General features: G+C 44.8%; 1 protein-coding gene across 1 annotated transcript in view; it reads left to right on the top strand.

Moving 5' to 3' along the window:
- Positions 1 to 3,543: 3,543 nt before the first annotated feature.
- Positions 3,544 to 20,331, top strand: part of LOC143210469 (MAM domain-containing glycosylphosphatidylinositol anchor protein 1) — a 531,502-nt gene continuing 514,714 nt past the window's right edge. Inside the window, exon 1 of the mRNA XM_076427361.1 lies at positions 3,544 to 6,773. Coding sequence (XP_076283476.1) covers positions 6,683 to 6,773 — 91 coding nt within the window. The 5' untranslated portion in view covers positions 3,544 to 6,682. The remainder of the gene's footprint in view (positions 6,774 to 20,331) is intronic.

Genomic DNA, 20,331 nt, shown 5'->3' with positions numbered 1-20,331 from the left:
GGCATTGTGACCCCTTCTACTCGATGATTCCATAGGGAGGATATTAGAAATGCCCTTGTGGATTTTAACGAGTAGGTAGGTTCAATGTCGTCCAACGATTTTTTCAACATTTTCATCTCGCTGGGGCCCCAAATGAGAACCAAGGTATGCATGCGTTTGTCACTCGATACGAGACTGTCGCGCGCCTGTGTGACGTACGCAACGTGCACTTTTGTTAGAAGTGTTGCAGCATTTTAGGCGGATTTTTAATTGTTAATAACTAAATAACGAAGCCGAAATCGCAATTTTTTTATTCTTCATTTTCGTCTTATATTATCGTCGAGAACCACCCCTTAAATTTTCTCCCATCTGTAGCTAAACACCCTCTATATCTTACATGTTATTTGTGGAGAGGGTTACGGTTAATGTTAACATTGTTGTGGGGAACAGCAAAAAGAAGAAAAATTCATAACAGTTTATATGTATATCGACAGATTGAAAAAAGAGGAGGACGTTTCCAATGTCTTGAGGTAATTCTCGATGGAAAATCTGGGTCGTTGTGAAGAGAATTTAGAACATTCAAGTAGGATATGTTGGATATTGTTGGTCACTCTGGTGGGTTTTGTTTGGTTATCAGGAATTCGTGGGTGTATCTTGAGTGTCCTGTTCGGATGCGGGTAACTGCGAATTCGTCGATGTGTGCGGCACCGCTCTCGAGGAGCGCGCTGCGATGGATCAAAGTCAAACATGACTCCGCCCTCTTCGGAGGGTTAACGAAGCCGCAGAGAACATTTTCGCAAAGGAAAAAGTTCCCTCAAATGACCTGAAGGACTATCACCCCTTTGAAGGACTGTATTCTAATAGGGAAATGTGAATTTTCTACGAAATGAATGTAGATTTTTGCAGAGTTCGTTACACAATATTACATGGAGTTTTTATTATTGGTCCACGGTTCTTCTTCGAAGCCACGGATCGGGTTTTCGAATTTTCTACGCGGTACACCGAATTCAATCGCATCCCCCGCGAAATGTCTTCCGGAATATTTGCGCAGAGGTGCGCGCCAGTGTAACGCGAATCGAGAAAATATTCCGCCCGGAAAGGAAACCGGCGACAGAGCTGTGCAAACGAACAGTACAAACTAGCTGGAACGCTACCGGAGATACGCGTGTGTAGTGTGTACTATCCGCTCCGCGTTATTTTCGTCGTGGCTTCGATTTATCCCGGGGAATCGAATCTCGACTGAGCCACGCGAATGTTTGCGGATCAAAATTAAATTTCAAGCATTCATAAATTCATTTTACTATCATTCTTGTAACTACAGGATTCGCGGTGTTTAGGAGCATTCACTGCTTCATCATTCTTTGGAAACATGTTTCTACAGTGTGTAGAATGACAATTTTCCTGATGTAGAAAAATGGAATAATATTTTTCTATTATAGGGATCAAAAAAAAAAGATTGTATAAATTGTTCTATTAATGTGGATACTTTGGATTTATGTATTCGTTTCTTCAACTTTTATGTCGCTCTCTTACTTTTCTTAGCTAGTTTACTACCGTTTCGTTTATCCTACTTTATACTACTTCGTTCAGTCTCGATCTACCAGCGTTTATTTTACTACCGTTAGATTACCAACTTTTATGTGTTAAATGAAAAATGGTATGTCAACGTAACGTCTTTCGAGGCTCATTAGGGGTTGAAATAAAAAATTTATTAGCAACAAACATAAATAACTAGGTTACCCAAGTATGAGCGATATGAAAGTCAACGTGTTAATTTACAAGGTCGATTAATAAAAAATATATATACAGGGTGTCCCGAATTTAAATGGCAAAACTTCAGATTTGCTTGTTTGTACTTCGTTTTGGAGAAAATCTCAAAAATTCAATATATCGTTGGCAGTTGCTCTCTTGAGTTGTTGTATACACTTGTATTTTTTTTTTAATGTAAATAAATAAGTACAAAAGTGAAAACTTGTTCTATTTCTTTTTTTGCGATTTTAAATTAAAAATTTTGCTTAACAAAATTTTTTAATGCACCACAAGTGACCCATTATCAGCACCAGTTGAGCGAAGATTAAACTTTCCGTTTCCGAAATGCATTACGTGTTCTACTGTAGCACACGGTACAGTAGTTTCTACTGTCATATCAGTGGAGTAGAATTGAGTTCTATTGGAAAAGCTCGATAACAGATATAACACGTTCGAGTGTAAATTGTTTACCAACAATGGTAAAAAGGATAATACTCTGCTTGCTGAAAACAATACAAAAGCGGAGTCCTCTCTGTTATTTGTCTTCACTCGTATTCGTTTGATTTTTATTATGTTATAGGTACACAAAACGTCATTTCAACCAGCAAATAGCTTTTAATTTCACTTTTCGAGACTAATTGAGTCAGAATTTCATCAAATTGAGTTGAAATATGGATATTGTCATCGAAACACAAATTGTTTGTGAAGTACGCAACATAAATGTGGAATGATATAGTTCGTACAATAACCTGCAAGTCGAGGTCATTCAAAATCGTTGAAGGTCAACTGAGAGATTATGCCACGTCGCACAGTGGACGAGAAACCGATCTTTTTGGACAAAAATCTGCCGACAACTCAGTTTTCCATCGATTCAATTCGAATTTTTTTTTAAATGTTCGTGAAGGACAGCGTGAAGAAAATCTACGGGAAATTATGTGTCGCACGTTAAAAAAAAATTTCTTTCCGCGCGTGGTAACGGAAAAACCACAATTTTCTTGATATTGTGCAAGTTCAACGAATTCTTTCAACGTTAAAAAACGTTCGTACCAGAGAATCTCCATAATTATCTCATATTCTGCAAAGTTTCAGCTTTCATTTAAAGAAAATTTCATGGCTCTATCTCATTTCTATCGAAAGTTCTTTGATTTTGACACAGATTTCGTCGGTTTGGCCCATAGTGCGTCGTAGCCAAGCAAGTTTAACCATCACCAATAGCAAACGAGTCATTCAGGTGTCATGTTTGAGATGCCTCAACCATTGTTAGTATCCCCGCATGTAACGCGACAGCACGCGATACTAATGCGTCTGCACCTTAAAACTTTGTTGTACACGTTGAATGTTGCGTTCCCGACGGACCTAATTAGATTTGCTGCGCGCTCTCCACCAGCGAGTCAGTATCATCGAAGCCTGAACGAGAGGGGGGGTGGTGGCTGGGCGAGCCTCGTGGGTGGTTCCCGTGAACGCATGTGCGTGTTCGATTACGTATCGGTTTCGGCGTTGTTTACCCGGCGACGAGTGTTATTCGAACGCGTTTCCCGTCGAGGGCAAACATCTCCCGACTTGGGCCGGTGTATCGTAGCGCATCCTCCGCCCAGGGGGGTTGCACAGGGGCGCAAGAGTGCAGGGGTGCACAGAGTGCACGGCGTTCACTCCGTTCGGCCGGCTAGCAGCCCCTCTCACCCTCTGGCACCCTCTAACCCCCTCTAACACCCTGTAGCACCCACTGGTCCCCTCTACGTTCCCCACCCGGTGCTTTTCCTCCGATACCACCGCCTCCTCGGGAGGTTTTGCAGGCTGCGCGTCCGTCGCCGCGCCGTTGGATCGTCTTCTCCGTCAGTGTGCCGTCCGCCGTCGGTCGAGGACCACGTGTGCTTGCGTGGTGTCGACGTGCGCCGTCAGGGTCCGTCGTCACGCGCATATATCCGCGTACCAGGCCTCGTGTTGCCCATTCGCGACAAACCCCGTTCAACCGGTGCGAGAACAGACCACTGCCTCACGCATAGTGTCCCACTTCCGGCAGCCCTCTATGCTATTCTCTCTTTTAACATCCCGAAAGAGAAATCGGTGCGTTGCAGCTCTCGTCGCGCGCACGTGACGATCTTCCTCGACGTCGGGAAAGTTCTTCGGGTGCGATCTTCGCTCAGTGCTTCTTCGCGATCGTTCCGATCGAGAGCTCGCGAACGCGCGCGTCCGTTCGACAAAGCGCGGCAAAATATTCGCACCGTTGACGACGCTTTCTCCGGAGTTAGTGTCACACGCGCGACTCGGGATTTTCAAGATCGGTGTGTGATGATCCAGTGGCGGTGTTCCCTCGATTTTCCCGCGGATCGATCTCGCCAGTGTTCGGGAAACGATGCTGTAGAGGACAGAGAGGGAGACAGTGTATAGCGTGATTGCACACGTTTCCTCCCTTGGACCCGATCCAGACGAGCCGGAAATCTGCGGTGACCCGGCGTGATCGAAGATCTCCGCAGCGAGACTCGTTTTTCAAGCGAGCCGATAGGCCGAGAGCTACCTGCGCTGATTAATCGCGCGAACCTTTCGCTCTCTCTCTGTCTTTCTTGCTGTTGCAACAACGCTGGCCCCTCGGCAGAGAAGAGTGTCGCGAGCCTCTGCGTGCCAGTATGTTACGGATGCACCGTCGTTGATCTGTTCCTTAACTACCCGTTGGATCATTCGAACACAGGGAGGGTTGCACAGTGGATAGATCTGTGTTACAGTCGGTTCGGAATGTACAGCTGATTTAATCAGACGTTGAACAGCGAACAGTACACGTCGAGACAATTATTGTTGCTTCAGTGTCTCGTCAGTCTATTCGTCAAACACCATTCACCGAATCTACAGAGGGAATTGCAAAGTGGACCCATTCCGCTGAACCCAACCGGAATACGTGATGTACTGATTGAACGGGGCTGCAGAAGAAGGTATGCGTTAAGGCGAAGAAGACAAGTGCTCGAGGATGAATCGATCTTGAACACAATCGACATCTATCCCTGTAGCGTCGTCGGTCTACTCACCGTCCGGCTAATCTAGACAGAGAACTCCGCGCTGGATGGATCCATTTCGCTAAATACAACAGGAATATGTGAGGATCACACAGGGCATGCAATTCGTGACGTTGCTGGCACGTTAAAGTAGACATCAGGTACTGGAGGATAAATCGATCCTGAAGACCAATCAATCATTGCCGCATCTACCCTTAGGCTAACCTGAAGAGCTGCTCTATTCCATCGAACGCTGCGACTATAACGGGAATGACTATCCTTCGCCAACACTTGCGGCAGAATCGCAGTGAATATTTTAATTAAATACAGTGGGAACGCGTGAATTACACCATGAACCATCACGGAACTGAGATGTATACACTCTAGGAAAACGACAGCAAGCACTCGAGGACAAATCGACGATAAAAGACTCTCGCTACCGTGGATAGCATACATCGATCACAGTTCAAGTGTAGAAAGCGGTACTCGGTTCTATCGAGAGGGATATTTGATCGTGTATCTTGGGATAAGAAGTTCGTTCATCGATCGCAAGAGACTTTGATTCCTTCGAGACGGTTGTGTCAACTTTGCTTGAACCGCAAGATAAGGAAAATCGTGAAGGAAAATCGGTTCAACGTTTCTACTATTCATTGCTCCTGTACCGGAAAGAATCGTGAAGGATCCAGGAAGATATTTATATTTGACCAACAACTTTTGATTGAATCCTCGCCGATCGCTAATCAACATTACGGAACAATCGTGTAGAGAGACCCGTCAATCTACTCGACACTTTTCTACCACCATTAACCTTTCAACTCGCTTGTTGTTGCCCCAACGCCATTGAAATTAACATGACACAGTGTAACCCGACAGCAAACCAACCTATTCACACGGGACCTTCCATCCCCTAATCTGCCAACATCTCCAAAGCGGTAGAAGCTAAAGGAAGAGTATCAATCGGCAATTCTGATTCGAAGAAGCTCCCAGTTCCGTGAAACGATCCAGCGAACGGTGTTCCAGTGTATCGCGACGGGGTTCGGACCGGGGGTTATTTTCTGAACGAGACGGTGGCCGTTGGTGCGGTAAATTCTGCGGCCTCGGTGGACATACCATGGTCACCGGTGATTGCGGGTATCATGTTCGTCGTTGCAGGTTATTGGCTGCAGCAGCGGCGCGCGGTTAGATCGAAAGTGCGCCAGGTTTTCTAGCGGGCCAGAGGCTACTACGCGTGTCCGACGCTTTAATAACGGGCGTAGAGTGGATGAAAGGGAGGCGGAAAAAAGAAGCAAGCGGACCGCGCGCGTGCATAGGGGATACATCCTATCGTGTCCACTTCGCGGCGTGCCGTGGCGTCGCATTAAGTGTCCTCGCGTAATTAGTACTTAACCAGGGGAAACGCTAACAGCTGAACGTAGGACCCGGGTGTGCGACCTTAGTGAATGAGGTGAGACCTAGCTGGGTGAGACCCACAGGATACTGTAGAGCGCCAAAGGATCAGCCCGGAGCGAACGTCAACGCGTTTGCAATTGCTGAACGTGGTGCTGAGCGCCTGGCCCTCGGCTTTCCGCGCGTCACCGAGAGGGACACGAGCCCATGAACGTTCCTGCCGTTCCCAAAACGAGCACGGCGCGCCAGCCATGCCGAGATAGCCCGCCGATGACGAGAGAGAGCGAGCCTACAGCGCGAAAGATCGCAAACCATCCCTGCACCGCGCTAAACTCACTCAACGCGAGCCGATCCGAGAGCTGAGGGCTGTAACAAGCTCGGACCTCGAGAGGATTCGGACCCCTGACGAATTTCAACCTCGCCTCAGGCTTGCTATAGCCTCGCCTTAGGCTCCCTGCAAGGATTGTATCAGGCTTGCCTTACGCTCGCCGTAAGGATTGTCTTAGTCTCGCTGCGAGGATCGCCCTAGGCTCGCCTTAGGCTCGTGGATATTCGCCGAAACTGACCAGGAATAACCAGTGAACATGTGGAGTGTACTAGTGTTGGTGTTCGTTGTACTAACGAAAGCTGTTTCCTACGTCGCCGGGATCGCCACCGCCGTCGACGAAAAGTCTGGTGAGTCTTCTTCTGTTGATCCTCTTTGCTAGATTCTAGCTCCAACTCCTGTTGCAACGGCGAAATATACGCGTCCGACCTTTTTCTCGGATGCTGAAGTTGCCGCGCCCGGATCAGAAAGTTTGTCAACATCGCGGTGGGGCCGGAAGTGTGCTGGGAAAGGGTGGAGATTCGTTGGAAGGAAATGAGTGGGCGAGGGAACTTGTTCTTTTCAACCGGGTTGCTGGTTTTTGCGGATAACAATTTAACTGGAGATAATTGAGCTGACAGCGGCAATGGCGATGAGTAGACTGCGGATCTTTTTGCATTTATAGGAAAATTGAGTGGATGATATTCAAAGTTGTTAAAATATTTTAAAAATTGAAGATGTCAACATATGATTTCTCCTTTTTCAAAATCATTAAGGGAGAAAATAACGCAGACAATTTTTATTTTGCATTGAGATCCGCAGTCTAGATAATTTTGATAAATCTTTTAGAGATGTATATTCTTTCGTTACAAGACCAGATAAAATAGTTGATTAAAGCAATTTTTTATATCTTTTTCGTAGACTAAACGCAATTTCTCCAAAGTATACATTATACATCATCCAGTGAACTAATCCAGCTTACCCGAGGAACGTCAGTTAGTAAAGAGTTATTCCGATTTCAAATACGTGCCATTAATTATGTGACTGACTGTGTATAACTCCGAATGCAATTTTAATAGGTGCACGAATTAATTCGTGGCTCTTTCTTCGTGGATGCATTGTTCGTTTACAAACAAGCAAAGTACATTACGAATTAACGCGTGGCTCTTTCTTCGAGGATTTATTGTTCGTTTATAAACGAGCAAAATACATTCAAGTCTCGAAAATAATCGCCAATAGTTTCTCTATACGTTCGTCTTACAAATGATTTATGAGTAACAAATTCCTGTTTAAATGAAAGTTCGAATTGTGAGGGCTACTAATTAATTTGCACACGCAATAGTAGTAACATCGATACATTGTGCACCGGTTCGAGCAAACGCAAGAAAAATTGTCCCGTCCGGAGTCTAGATTTTGGACTGTAGAGAATTTCCCCGTAAACGAGCAGAGTAATTCCTCGTCGTCGAATGTCCGTCTGTAAAAAATCTGGGAAAAATCGCGGCGGACCCTGGTATTTTCGCGTTACTATTTTCCCGGTTTTATTCACCACGCTCGTCGGTATCTAGGACGCAGATTCGCCCCAGGCGACCGCTGCAGTTTTTCGGCAAGGTGTACGTACGTAATAAATCGACGAATCGGAACCGCGTGCGTTCGAACGCAAAGCTGACCCGATGCATTCATGGTTCAACCGAGAACGGAGCGACTCTACAGGAAAAAAATAATCCGAAAACACGGAACAATGTTTTTTCATACGGGGTCTGCGTTCTCGATAAAATAGCACGCTTGTGCCGTAATCAGACACGGTTACATTGTATCGATAATTCTCTCTGCGAAATTATCAATAATTTTAATTTGAAGGATATTATAAAGCTAAGTGACTTATTTCCCTTTCACTCTATTTATATTTGACACGATTATTCTACCAATAATTTTCTATCCACTTTTTAGAATTTATTTATTAAAAGAAAGGGGAAGAATACAAATTTTTTAATAATTGAGGACGAAGGAATTTATGAAATTCAGTGCAATGCTTTTCATTCCACAGAACTTTTTGGTCAAGAAAATTAAGCTCTGTTAAATCGCATAAAGTTTGCTGATAAAATACATTACGCTCGGGTAAATAATGTCCGAATAATTTAGGTTATACCAACGATATTATCTTCGCTTCGCGTAGCAACTTTTAATTAATAGCAAAAAACAAATGCAACACTTTTTCATGCGAGGCTTCGAATATTTCCGTACACACATGCCCGAGTTCTCACGAAAAGTAGATAGGGTCAGCCATAAACAGACGCGGTTGCTTTACCAATAATTTTCAATCTCGGTTTTCTCGCGGTAACGAAACCTCGTTTGAAAAAACTTCGTGTTACATTTTCTGTCCAGGTTTTTCCACAGAATTTATTTATTGAAAAACGAAGAGTACATCGTTTACTGATTGAGGATTTTTATGTATTTATAGGTTGTACAGATCTTTGGAAATCGAAGAACGAAGAGATATAAATTCGAGTACAATGTTGTTCCACTTTCACTCCGTTGAAATTGTTATGCAGTTAAAGTAAATTCTATTGGAATCCACACCCCGTAAAACCACGTAACAAATTTTAAATAAACAGCTCCATAAAATTTGCATAAATATCCGCAGTCTAGTCGTTAATAACGTGGATCTCCATCGGTTTATATATTACGCTTGCATCTCTTTAAATAATTTAGTGTCGACAATGTTATCTACGCTGGCGGTGGTACATGTTGAAAAGGTGCTAAAAATATTAAAACTAATTTACCCACAGTTATTTATCCACAAAATTTATTATCCCAATGCGTGATTTAGAATAGCATGCGTCAAGATTAATAAAGATCGTCGTCACTCATTAATAGACTGCGGATCTCTATGCATGTATGAAAAAAATTGGTTGGGTGAAATATGGAACAGTAAAAAATTACAAAAATTGAAGAACATTGCAATGTTTTTAATGTAACAAAGTCATCAGGGGAAAAATCAATGTTTGTTTTGCTTCTGTTTCCCACAATCAATGCAGAACATTTTAATTTTGCATAAAGAACCGCAGTCTACTTATAAACAATTCATCACAAATTGTCTCGAGATGATTAATTTAGTAGGAACAGAATTTTCTACGAACGTTTCGCCGAAATCGATTGGAAACATGCATCGTCGAGAATTACAGCGTATTGCTGCGTACTGCAGCGTATTGGTACGTAATGCATCGTTCTGCAGCGATGCAACCGATTTACGCGCTCACTGACACCGATGTCTGACTGTCGACTCGGTCCATACGAAGAAAGGACGACACGTATTCCCCTGGCATTATATAATGTACCGAATACATGCAGGAGACGCGGTCTCGTTCTCTCTCGCTTGTATCGCCTGTACTCCCAAGACGGTTCGTACACATCCCGGCGACGTCGAGTGCAGAGCTAGGTGTAATCAAATTTGACGGATACGTAGGATTTGAATTTTCCACCACCCCGGTTAGACATTGATTTCACCGTGCGACGCATCGTTCGCGTTACGACGGTGCCTGCAAACCTCGGAGATGCTGCCGACGTTCCTCGCGATCCCTGGATGGACGACTGACGATCCAGATGGCATTTAATCACGACCAATTAATGGCCTTAATTGATGGCCTTAAATCTTTTTAATACCTCCACTGTTTTAAATTGTACGTACCCATTTTTGTCATAAATGCATAAAATCCGCAGTCTAAATAAATATGAGAAACCAAAATTTTTCTGCGATTCGAAAGTTGAAATGTTCCGGCAGTTGAATGGGAGGTTTCTAGAGCACGTTGCGCCAGGGCACATCGATAGAGGCGCAATGATTGTTCGTCGTCGTGCCCGAGAGCAAGTTGCAGGAGCACACGAGGCTCTCTCTGAGAAGCGTCGCGTCGGTAATGTCCCGGGCCCGGCGATGATGCTCACGAGCATCTATGCGATTGTAGGACGCGTCGCAACTTCTCGATAAACGGGCTCCGTGCCTCCCGAAACTCGCGCTCGAATCCACCAACTTCGGAAACTCGGCGCGAGATCGAGCGGGAAGCAACTTTTCCTCGCCCCTCCATATTCTTCTCGCGGCCGTTCGTCGACTTTGAATGAGTCGGAGATCAAGCAGAGGCTAAACAGCATCTTCGAAGAGGCCCGGCCCGAATTAGGCCCGAGTTCCCGGCAGTTTAACACGCAAAATGAGCAGCTCGAACTCGAAACAGTAAAATGGTTAAAAATATAGATCTCTTTATCGAACTTCCATTCTTCTCGTTCATCTCTTTTATCAAGTTTTCCATTTTATCGGTTGCTGAAAATTCGACGTCCTCGCGTGATGTAGTATACGCACGAAGTAGAATAGGTCGACCGTGATCAGACGCGTCAGACGATTTCTATTCAACAGCACGCGTATGATTGAACTCGATTTGCTCGGAAACGAAGCGAGTTCTGAAAAAATTTTACACACTCTATTTTACTTAGTTTTGCAAACAGAATTATCCCGTGCCATTGTTCATCCCATCCATCTTAAGATTGTTAATTTACACTCAAGCTACCAGTATCGGTCAAACGACCGGTTTCATGTCTTTCATTTCACAATTCTTGAAATTACAAAGTTTGAAACTTTATTCAAACACATACAATAGAAATTGCACAAAACATTTGAATTGAACCAAAACCATTTGGTAGGTTCAATGATAATGTATAATAGAAGCGAATTATTCCGAGTATTTCGACCGGAGTCCGAGCAGATCTTGTCGGATGGCTCGTTTTGATTTTTGGTCAATCAGAGCCGGATTTTAAAGCGATGCGGTAACGACGGAATGCGATTGCGCGATTTCGGGAACGGGCGGATCGAGGCAAACGCCTCCGAGCCACGGGACAGGGCGCTTAATCGAATTCCCGGCGCTGTTCAACGGACCCGCTGCAAGTCGGAGAACTTCGGCGTCGAAGACAATGCGCGAGGGTCAAAGGACAGGTGACGCGAGTTTGATTGCGGTCGATCCGCCGACTATCTTGGACGCCGCGAGCCTTTCCCTCTCGCGACCACCGGAATCTCCATTTTCCTCGGAAACTGAAGCGTCGATCCAATTTAACGCGATCCGATGCAACTGCTGTGCCCCATGCCGGCTGCTCTATCGTCATTCGTTTGGTTAGATATCAATAGACTGTGCATGTTAGGCATTTATTGCAGTCTTGATGATATTGAACTTCCAGCACTGGAATGTATCGTTCAGAACACTATTACAATCAACACATTGGCAATTGGTACATGGCTAAACACTTTTTAATGAAACCTTCAATAGCGACAGCAATTTTCATTGTGAACTAACAAGTCACCCTCAGTAATGTTATTTAATAGCTTCATTTAAGATTGTAATGTAAAAGAAAATGTCTATGCTTTCTTTTCGTACAGCACAATTATTGAAAGTCCTAGTAACAGGCTTCCTGTAGGTAAAGTGTTAAATTAAACAAATAAAATAAACACATTCATATATTTTTTATTCAATAACACGATAACTTACCTCAAAAATGGCAAAAAGTAATAGCATGGAAAACATGTTATTGAATAAATCGATGAATCTTAACTTTAATATAATTTAAATTTAATTTGTTTTTGATAAAAATAGAATAGACATCGGTTCCCCATCATTTTACAAATTTGCACGTGCCATAAAGATCCACAGTCATATCAATTTCTTGATATTGCATCTAACATCTTCACGTCTCATGTTTCTCCACTTCCAGCTTGTAGACGACGCCGTTCCTATTTTTGCTTTCTCGGTATAAAATAATTGTGTCTGTTTCGGAACGAGTTACCGGAGATAATCACACATCCTCGGACAGGCTGACGCTGTTCAACCTGTTCTATCTTCTTGAAAAAAATTTGAACAGTAATCTAGCTGTGCTCGCTTTACAAATTAAAGCTTTTCTGCGTTTTTCGAGGATATTTCCGGGCTTCAGAGAATGAGATCTAAAGCGAATTTTATACATTTAAATCTCTCTGCGGTGCGAGGAAAAGTTCTCTCGCGGACCACTATGTATTTAAAAAACGAAGTCTCCTTTTCATAGCAAATGTTTTATGGTTGATTTCTCTAAGAATACGAGTTAGAATCCATCGAGCAGTGTAAAAGTCCAATCACGAGTTACTACAGTGGTAGTTCGTTCGCGGTGTAATAAAACGGCGAGAAAAAATCGTACATCAAATATTATGGTGTCGTTGCAAAGCGGAGACTCGATTTTCAAGACCACTGTGGTTTCGGTAGCGAGAAAAATTTTTGATGTTCCGCGGAGATGTTTGAACGTATAAAGAATCATCTCCGGTTTTCTATTACTTTCCTGATACCTACGGAAAAGTATTTTTTAAAAGAAAATTTAAGAGAACGAAAGTAGATGCTTAATCATCTCCAAAATCAACCCAGCTAGATCATTATAGATCATTTTAGACGCCAGATTTTTATGCAAATATTTCTACTTTTAAATCATTAAGTATTTTACCAGAATTTCAAGAAGAGAAAGATTTCCTCTCTTAAGACTGTAAATACTCTAGCAGATTGCAAGCTTACAAGCTCAACGCGTTATCTACCATTATTTGTTCCGTTGCATACCTTCTTTGTTAAACTGTTTTATTAAATCCGACGTACCTCCTTTATGAAATATTTACTAAAACAATTTAACAGAATAAGAAAGTCGTGGACTATCGCAGTATGCACTTACGATAAAAATTTGAAAACGTAGACAGATTTAAGAAATTTAAGAACATGCATACGTTGCGTCTAATGAACATTGTTAAAAAATGAAAGATTTTTGGTCTTTCTTTGTTGCAGTCGACGCGAGCAATTTTTATTTCGCACGAAGATCGGCAGTCTAGCGATCAGCGTCGGAATTAGAGACGTATTTGTTAGAGAACGGTGGATAAGGAGAGGTTTTTAATTTTGTGGAGGACCGAGCTCCTTCCGGGAGCGGAATGCGGCGCGATACACTCCCAGCGGGATCGGTGCACCGGTGCATCGGTGCATCGCGCAGCGGCGCCGCGTTTCTCGCCTCTCGCCGCGCCAGGACTCCCGGTACCGACGGATCGAGCTCGTTATTAATTATTGATACCGCGGCAATAACTCGACGCGGTAATAATGGTCGAAAATATGATCGCGGGGAGGATATACGTGGCGACGGGGGGTCGAGAGAGCGAGAGAGCGATAGAGAGAGAGGGAGAGAGAGATGCTCAGAGAGAGAGTGAGAAAGAGTGGCGTTCCTCGCGCGATACACGGTAAATATATTCCTGTAACGCAACAATTATCGACGGCATCGTTTATTATTGCGCGTGTTCGTCGGCTTTCCTCTCGCCTCTCTCGCCTCCTCTCCACTCCTCTCTTGTTCTCTCTGCACCGTCGTTCCCGCTCGGATAAATACCGATGCGAGAAGTGTCATCGATAAAGTTATCCGCGGGAATAATGAAGTCCTTTCATTAGCGGGGGCGGTTCGTTTCCCATTGGCGACGTAGTAGGCCCGCACACGTTCACGCACACGCACATCCACGCTTCGCTTTGCTCTCCGCTCCGCGTCAGAGATACGCTGTTTACCGGAGTGAGAATTAATCGCGTTCCCTTCAACGAAATCGTGTTACCGCAAATTAGAGTCGGCCGCGCCGCAAGTTTCGTGGCTTTCGCCACACCCCCGCGTCTCGGTTTTCGCTGGTTTCGCGAGCCCCTTGCCGCCACCTTTGGTCGAGTCCTCTCTCTCTATTTTTTTCTCCCTCCCCTTCCCTCTCTCTCTCTTTCTCTCTCTGTATTTCCCTCCTTTTGATAGCGCTCGACCGGATCAAGAGCCTCACAGTAGCAAGTTTCGCCGAAATCCTGGCCAAAAATATTTTTATGCCTACGGTGAGGAATAAATTACAGCCTTATCCCAGACGATGGATATTTATGCAAAATTTAAATTCTCCACCCGAATTGCAACAAGCTAGAAATTTATCTTCTTTCGTAACATATCTGCTAGGCTGAAAATAATATAACAGTATTTTTATAAATTTGGTTCTTATCTTAAAATATGTTGTCAAGCCTTCGTTCTGAACAACTAAGAAATATTCTTTAAAATGCGTGTGCGAATGATACTTTTTGGACTTGACTCTATATGCTGTTTCTAAAAACATTTTTCTGATGGCTTTATACAGGCATTTACTCTATGCTATAAAATGTCTCTTTGCAATATTATATCACTAACGCTCTGCGCAAAATCGATTTCGCGGTTACCAGCTGAAAACGGCACAAGTTGTGCTTAAATTCAGTTAATGTGTTCATCAAAGTACGACGAGAACTGAATACTACTGCACGGATGCTTTTATAAACGTTATACATGCATGGTGGAGCAAACGTAGTAGATACTCCATCCTGCACACACTTATAATCGTATAATTAAGTACTCCATCCTGTACACACATTTATCAATTTTCCCGGTGTTATGAACATTTTAACTACCCAAAGGTAACCTAGCTTCTGGATGAATAAATTGAACGACTGAGACACTAAAAAATAAAGTGTTGACTGTTGATTATATCAACTCCCGAACGACTGTAGGATAACGAGCGATAGGTAGACAGTATTTGATAATCCAGAAATGCATTCTTCGTAGTGGATATCTTTGTCTGAGAACACGACGTTCGCAAATACTTCATCTGTTTGCTTTTGCTCATCTAGAACCGCATTTGAAAGCAACGTGCTCCACGGTGGCGCTCGCGGTGCGGTGCGCGGTCTTGTTTTTCTTTGTTCGTTGAGGGAACGAGGGCCCGCGGAAATTGTCGCGCGCGAAAGCACGTAGAGACGTCCGCGCGAGTCTTCTCCCATCGTAAGGGGCGCGCACCTGCGAACGAAGAAGAAGAAGAAGAGAAGCAGGAGAAGGGAGGAGGCACACATTCCACCTTCAACCTTCAGGGGTGAAGAGGACTCCGGCATGCCAGCGTATCGAGAGCTCGTCGACTTTTCTTTCTCCGGGAAGGTTTAACGAACCGATCCGCCGCAGTTTCCTTTCTGTGCACGGACTTGTTCGTTTCGCTCTCTGGTTTTTTCGCCGACACTACTCCCTCCTCCGTTCCACCGCTCTTCTTCTTCTTCTCTTCACTGTCCGCTCCCTTCTTTTCGCTAGGTCTCTTCCTCGGCCCACGCTCTCGCGCAACCTGTTTCCTAGCGCCGACTTCTTCCCCGGTTATTCCATTTCTTAATTTACTCGAGCCACTCGTTCGTTGGACCCTCGGCTTTTTCCTTCTCCCTGAGCTACTCTCCTCCTGCCAATAATACCCCCTTGTTTCCGCTGTCTTTCTACTACCCGCTCCCTTTCTCTCCCGTTCTCGCTGTGTTTCTCTTTCTGTTCCGCTGGCAGATTGTTCTGCGTCGATAAATAAAACGCGCGCGGCTCCGAGGCGAAAGACGACCGCGTGATCCTCTTTTTCGCTGCCTCGAATCGAACTCACCTAAACGACTACATTCACCACGAAATACACCCCTCGAAATTAAGTAACGTTTGTATCGCACTAGACCGGCCTGTAAGCGATGCAAATTTCGTATTGCTGCGAGATTCCGAGGCACTTCGCGTCTCACTGTGGCTTGGAATGCACAAACGCGGACAAAAATAATTTTTCCGACTAAAAGAGAAGTGTTATTGGTAGATAAATAAGTCATCATTTAAAAAAAGCCTTTGATAGTGTACGATGAATAGATTGCAGACCATCATGCAAAATAAAAATTGTCTACATCGATTGCAAGAAATAGAAACCAAATTGAATGTTATTTCTTCCCTTAATGACTTTAATGGAGGAGAGATCATATATTGACATCTTCAATTTTTAAAACGGTTCAACAATTTTGAATTTCATCCACTCAATTTTACAATAAATGCATAAAGATCCGCAGTCTAATGATGAAGTATAATTTTGTATACTCGCCCATGATGACGTATGATAGCCTATGATTACCTCTGATAGCCTATGATAGCACATGACAGGCTATGATAACGTGCAATCGCCCATTATGAGTGAATGATAGTGTATGCTAATCTATGTACAGACTGTGGCACGTCTCATCTCTCGAAGGAACCATTCGTTCAGTTTTTTCTGCTGCGAGTATGGTCGTTGTGCTCTTGAGAGGCGTTGAATCCAATATTTCCTATGGCATCTGGATCCGTCATCGGTTTGACCGGTTGATTTTCGCAGGACGCATCTCAGGGGCTTAAGCTCGATCCTGTCGCGTCGACAGTTACAAACGAGACGTCCTATAACTGTCAGCGGGTCGGGGCTCTCGCGGACACGCTCCTCTCGAAGGGCCGTGTTGGTGGTGCGAGCCTCTCGATCGCCCTTGGCGAGATATCCGCGGCGTGGCTTGGCGCCGCGATCGATCGATCGCGTGTCCCCTTGGACGATTAATTGGAGGTGCTCGAGAATCACGTCGTCGTCCTTGAAAGCCCCGTGCAGCATCGGCTCGGGGGGCCTCGGACAGTTCGAGGATCGTATTGTCGACACATGCAATCTCGGGGTAGTAAGGATCTCGCAGCGGGAGTTGACGCGGGGGCGGGATTGAATCTTGTCGACAGAACCGATTTCGCTTCCGGCGTTGTCTCGCCGAGCGATTTCAGGTTATTTCCTATCACCGATTCTCTCCGCCTCGCCTCACCTCGCTTCACCCCGCCACGCTACGGCGTTGAAAAAGGAGGACGAGCAGCGGGATGAACAGAGAGGGGGAATATAAGCTAGTGGCCCCCGATCTCGCACCGGCAGATCTGCCGGGATACGAATTTACTCTCGGCTAAGAGCACGCTTCTCCTCATCCTCGTCCTCCTACTCCTTCTTCTCCTTCCACTGTGCTACAGGGGCACTCTCTTTTTGTCCCTCGGTTGCGCGCGATATCCAATACAAGTCGGCGCGCTTGAATAAAGTCTATATTCGCTTTTATGAAATAATCCCCTCCCCGCCCCTCACCGTATCGCGAAATCCAGACCGGTAAATAAATGTCTGTCTTCCTGCGAGAACGATGCCGACGACGAGTCGATACCCACCCCACGATTCTACTCGAATTATCGGCAGACGGCTCTCTTTCAAAGTATTGTCGTCGTCGTCGTCGCCCTCTTTTCGCGCTCACCAGACGAATTCCATCCTCTTTTGCTCCGCTGTCTACAAGATTCGAAACAATTTGAGCTAAACGGTGCTGATGATCTCGGGTTACGATTGTACCTACCTGTCTCCAAGAACCTGTTTATCTTGCGTTTGCGTCGTGTCGATCGGTTTTATTAACACGTTCGGTTCCAGTATTTTTATTGAATTGCTCGTGGTCATTGTTGAAATGTTTTTCGTCAATTGCAACGTACCCTCATTACCGAAATATTGAAACGTGCGATTTTCAGAGTATAGAATTAATAGTATAGAAATAGAGTGTAGATTTATCAGAGTAAAAACGCAGATCCCCACGAAATTAAATTTTCATTATTCAAAAATACTTAACTAATGAAACATCTATACAATGTTACAATCAATCTAAAATCTCTGGGGTCTGTGAGACCCCATCTAACTAACGCCGGGTTGAAACTGATCCGTACTAACATACATAAAGTAAACTATTTTCTCCGAAATCATGTCAGTGTTCAACTGTATAAAGTCGTATTAAATCTTACCGAATCGTGTCATCAACAAAATCGCAAGCTCAACTTAACGAGCAGGAGCGACGAGGCTAAAAATTTGTTAAGTATGGCCGGAAGTCTTCGAGATACGGTCGTCGTGTCGCGTTTCGCAGTCTCCTGGCCAGATTTTTCGCGCTCTTCTATGGCGATGTCCCGTTAAACGGGGAAAACTCGGATCACGGGGAACAAGTTCGCGCTGGCCGCTTTAGAGATCGCCGGAGCGGGTACGGGGGGTGGGAGAGAGCGTTTGACGACGCTCGTGGAAATTTTTCATCGCGGGTTCTTTGCGCGGCGGCTACCTTTTTCCGGCGGGAAAACGGTCGATGAAAACGCGAGGACGTTTTTCGAAACCCCGTCGCGCGAATGGCAGCAGCGGGTCTCGCGAGCGTGCGTTGCTGGATAAAAGAGAAAAAGAAGAGGGGAACGCTCGCGCGGATATCAGCGTCGGAGTCGATGGGATTCGTGGAGCGAGAGCAAGACGGAAAATAGCGTATTAACGGGCCGAAGCGATATGACAGCGGACGCCAAGTGCCCGCGAGATAAATAGCGTGGCTGGTGGACACGCGGGGAGAGAAACGCAAGCTCGACAAAAAGGGACACGGTGAAAGGGCCGACAAGGGACAGAGAGACCTTTGCTGCTTTTTTCCCCCGGCTGTCACGGATCGGAAGCACACCGGTAATCCACGCCCTCGAACGCTGCGGCAAATTCGAAATGGAAATTATACGATCCGCGAAAGGCTACGATACGATGGATACAAATTGCTACACCCGATGGGTACCTTGTAAGGACGATCTGCGGTAATAACCAGCCTGTGGATTTTATGCAATTATAAATTTCATCTCGTTGAAATACTGGGTAGGTCCAGGTTCTGAATATTATTTTGCGACAAACGGTCGGTGACGTAGAATATGATCCACATAGAGGTAAACATATGAATGATTTATAATACGAGGGTAGTCCCAGAAGTACCCGACCTAACAAGGAAAACACAAACAATTTGGGAAAAAATAACTTTATTTCTCAACGTAGTCTCCTTTTAGATCGATACACTTTTCCCAGCGATGTTCAATAGCTTCGATACCCTGTTCATAGTGAGATCCGTCGAGCTCCTCAAAATAGCCATCAACCGCAGACTCCACCTCTTCATTGTTGGCAAATCTTTTCCCACCTAGCCATTTTTTCAAGTTTGAAACGAGAAGATAGTCTGAGGAGGCTAAATCTGGCGAATAGGGTGCGTGAGGAAGCAATTCGAGCTTTAACTCATTGTTTTTGGCCACCGCGATACCGGATGTGTGAACTGGTGCATTGTCCTGATGGAACAACACTTTCTTTCTCGCTAAATGCTGTTGGTGGCTGTTAAATAAATACTAAACAACGTTGCGTTTTCAGACTTCAAACTTAAGCTTTATAAAGATTGTACTTTTGGCTATAGTAAGTTTTCAAATAACAACCGCCAGCTATATGTCAAGGTCGGGTACTTCTGGGACTACCCTCGTAGGCTATGATAGATATACTCTATGATACCCTACGACGTTTAACGATGGTGTCTCGTAGCCTGTGATACTCTACGATGGCTTATAATATTGTATATTAGATTATGATAGCCTGTAATACCATATGATAGTCTAAGACAGATGATACCTAATAGGACATGAAACAAGTCACGCACAAATGAACGCTGAAATCAAGAAGCGCAATTATCGCGTGCACTATCGTCCAGTGGACGTATCATGCACCTATTAAACGTACTTTAGTATCGTTCGCCTCACGTTGGTTTCCTGACGGAGACCGAGCGTCGGAGACCGCGATCGTCGTTTACCGTGGCCGTTAATCGGTGGCGTTCCCGGCAATAAAAGCTAGAAATCAGGAAATTAGCTCACGAAACGTCGGAATCGTTAGCGAGTCGGATGCCGTCGCATCCAGGGGGGGTAACAGGGATCGGCAAAAGCATCAGTCCCTAAGGAGTCATCTATTCGGCAAATGGATGACCGTTGGAACCGGCGCTGTGTTGAACAAACACGCAAGAATCCTGCGGGGATATATCGACTCAAACGTTACACTGTATCCGTCCTGTTATCGCCGGGAGCAATGACTGCCTATTACGCGACTCTCAGTATCATTTTTCATTATTATCCGTAGGTCATCGGCCCGTTCTAACGAGAGAGAACAAGCGCTCACGCGCACGCGCTTGACGGAGAGGGGGAGAGAACCTTTCCGTAATTGCGAATTGGTCTGTGGGCCGAGTCGAGGCGGTTGGTCTCGCCTAATCTACCGAA

This window comes from Lasioglossum baleicum, chromosome 7 (assembly GCF_051020765.1).
Source record: "Lasioglossum baleicum chromosome 7, iyLasBale1, whole genome shotgun sequence".
NCBI classification, from domain to species: Eukaryota; Metazoa; Arthropoda; class Insecta; order Hymenoptera; family Halictidae; genus Lasioglossum; species Lasioglossum baleicum.
Note: the sequence above shows the minus strand (reverse complement) of the source record. Positions and strands in the feature narration are given on the sequence as shown.